Raw genomic sequence first — 2,411 nt, 5'->3', positions numbered from 1 at the left:
TTAGAGTTGCAGGTTTCTGAGAAACTCCTCTATTTCTCTGCACATGATGCCTCTGTCTCTAGTCTTCTCCAGGATTCTGATGCTCTTCTCACGGAAGAAAGATCTTTCTGGTATTTCTGCTGCATTCATGTTATACTGAATCGACCCGTGGAGATCATTTCGTTCAAAGTTTAAATACTTTGCGTAGCTGTAGTACAGCACCTGTTTGTCTCCAGGTTCTAGCTCACTTTGCAGGAGCTCCTGATACATCTGCTCAGCTCTGGCCTTCCCGTGACGTGACTTTGCAAGGATAGTGGCAAGGTCAATTTTCACCAGGAGTGAAGAGTGAGGGTACAGAGAGATCACCTCCTCGTGGAGTCTGATTGCTCTGTCCATGTCGCCTGGTCTCACGGTGCCAAACAAAATCTTGTTTCTGTAGGAGTGCGCAGCACGTCTCATGAGACGACGCTGATCTGGATGTATTTTCAGAGCATCTTCTGCTAAAACAAAGGCCTCATCAACACCGAAGAACTTTTGGTAGACCCTTAATAACTCTCTAAAACAATCGTATTTGACAGGAGCTCTCAGAACCTGTCTGGCTGTCTCACAGATTTCACCTTGAATGTGTTCAGCACGTCGCCTGTGGTAGAGAACCGCCAGGTACAAGTTCTCTGGATCCCGTTCCTTGGCTCGTCTCATTTTCTCCAGTAGGTCAGGGTCCGGACTTGTGTTCTTGACTAATGCTAGGACATAGCTGGTGTTCCACTCCACCATGTCCGGCTGCATGCTGGCAGCTTTCTCAAAGTACTCAACAGCCAGATTGATGTCTCCTCTTACGAACATCAGGGTCCAGGCCTTCTCAGCGTAGATCTCTGGATGGAGCTCGCCCTGGGATGGAGATGGGTATTCTCTCATCAGGGCATCAACCTTTGACAGGTAAGCCTGACTCTCTGCTTCATCTCCCAGGTGGTGGTGCAGCCAGGCCAGGTTCCCGTAGTTCACCACTAACCAAGGACCCTCATCTGCCTCTCTCAGCTTGTTGAGGGTCTCTGCAGCCTTCTGGAACAAACTCTTCGCCTCTTCATTTAACCCCAGCTTATACTGAATGAACCCCCGCAGGTTGTAAATGTGGCCCAGCCATCGGTTCCCGTCTTCTGGAAGGATGTCTTCCATCTTGTCCCTGAGAAGTAGCAGGACTGTCCTTCTGCGGTCCAGGTCCCAGGTGAAGTGGCACAGCAGGGACTCCAGTGTGGTTTGACTCAGAGCAGCACTGAAGGAGAAGAAAAGTTAAAAACACATTCACCCTATCCTTCTCTTCTTTCTGCATCTTGTCCCATTTCAAGCTCAGCTCAGTTTATCAGATGTTCATCATGATCCGGGTCTGCTGAAGATTTCTGCCTGTTAAAGGGAAGTTTGTTCTTCTATGATGGATTAAGCTGAGCTCTTTAATATATCCATCAGTAAGGTCCTTTACCTGCTTTTATAAAGTGTCTCCAGATAACACCTGTTATGAACTGACTCTATACAAATAAAGATTGATTGATTGATTGATTCAGACACATGAGCAAGTTCGGATGTTTAAAATGGGCACTGCAGTCTGAATTGTAGGTGCAGAAGAAAAAGGGTTCAAGAGCTAATAATGGGATAATTAAAAAACACTCACCTCATCTTTTCTGTTTCCTTCCTCTCAGTGTTTCTATAACTGAAGCAGATGTTTGCTCTTGATGCTCCTTCGGTCCCGGTGACGCCCTAAATGCCGCTGCGATGTAAAGACTGAGACATCAGTGTGCAGCAGATTCAAATCTTCTGCAGTCCAGGCAAATTTTGCAGGCGAGTCATTTGGGTGTCAATTAATCCTCCTTTCTTCATCAGCTCGGTGTTCTCTGACTTTCCTTTTAAAAAACCCCCATAATGACACACACAAGTCTGTCAGAGCAAATAATTACAGCTAGCCGTGTTTCAAAGAATGTGGCGCTCCATCAGAGCAAAAGAAGCGTTTTAAAGTTCGTCATTGTTATTATTATCCGGGACATCCACGGGATTTTTCAGGAGATTTCTGAAGGTGTGAAAATGGTACGAGATATCTTTTCAGCACTGTAGCCAGATTTAGTTTGATTTTATATTATTTAACAATAAAATTCCAATTAACCTTTCAGAACTAAATGACATTTTTTTTGCATCTAAACCATCAACCTGTCTTTTAGACTCAGTCCCAACGTGTGTGTTGTCTCATGCGTTGTCTTTATAACCTCGACTTGTCTGCCTTCGTCATCTATCTTTAGTGTTTGCACTCAGTGAATGTCTGAGTGTGTCTCTTGCTGGGATTGGGCGGGCGAGCAAGAGAGAGAGAGAAAGAGAGAGAGGGAGAGTGTGTCTGTGTTTGTGTTGCATAATGGTAAAACAACCTCTTGAATGCAAATGGATTTTGGAGG

The 2,411-nt window shown here is 45.3% G+C and overlaps 1 protein-coding gene across 1 annotated transcript; it reads right to left on the bottom strand.

Annotated features, from left to right (window-relative positions):
* On the bottom strand, nt 1-1,647 carry LOC306830562 (interferon-induced protein with tetratricopeptide repeats 1B-like; the record flags this gene model as incomplete). The annotated part of the gene is made up of 2 exons (XM_079354133.1): nt 1-1,249; nt 1,643-1,647. The coding sequence occupies 2 exons, from the start codon at nt 1,645-1,647 to the stop codon at nt 1-3; spliced, it is 1,254 nt and encodes a 417-aa protein (XP_079210259.1).
* Between the last annotated feature and the right edge of the window lie 764 nt (nt 1,648-2,411).

This window comes from Symphodus melops, assembly GCF_947650265.1.
Source record: "Symphodus melops genome assembly, chromosome: 10".
Lineage (NCBI taxonomy): Eukaryota > Metazoa > Chordata > Actinopteri > Labriformes > Labridae > Symphodus > Symphodus melops.
Note: the sequence above shows the minus strand (reverse complement) of the source record. Positions and strands in the feature narration are given on the sequence as shown.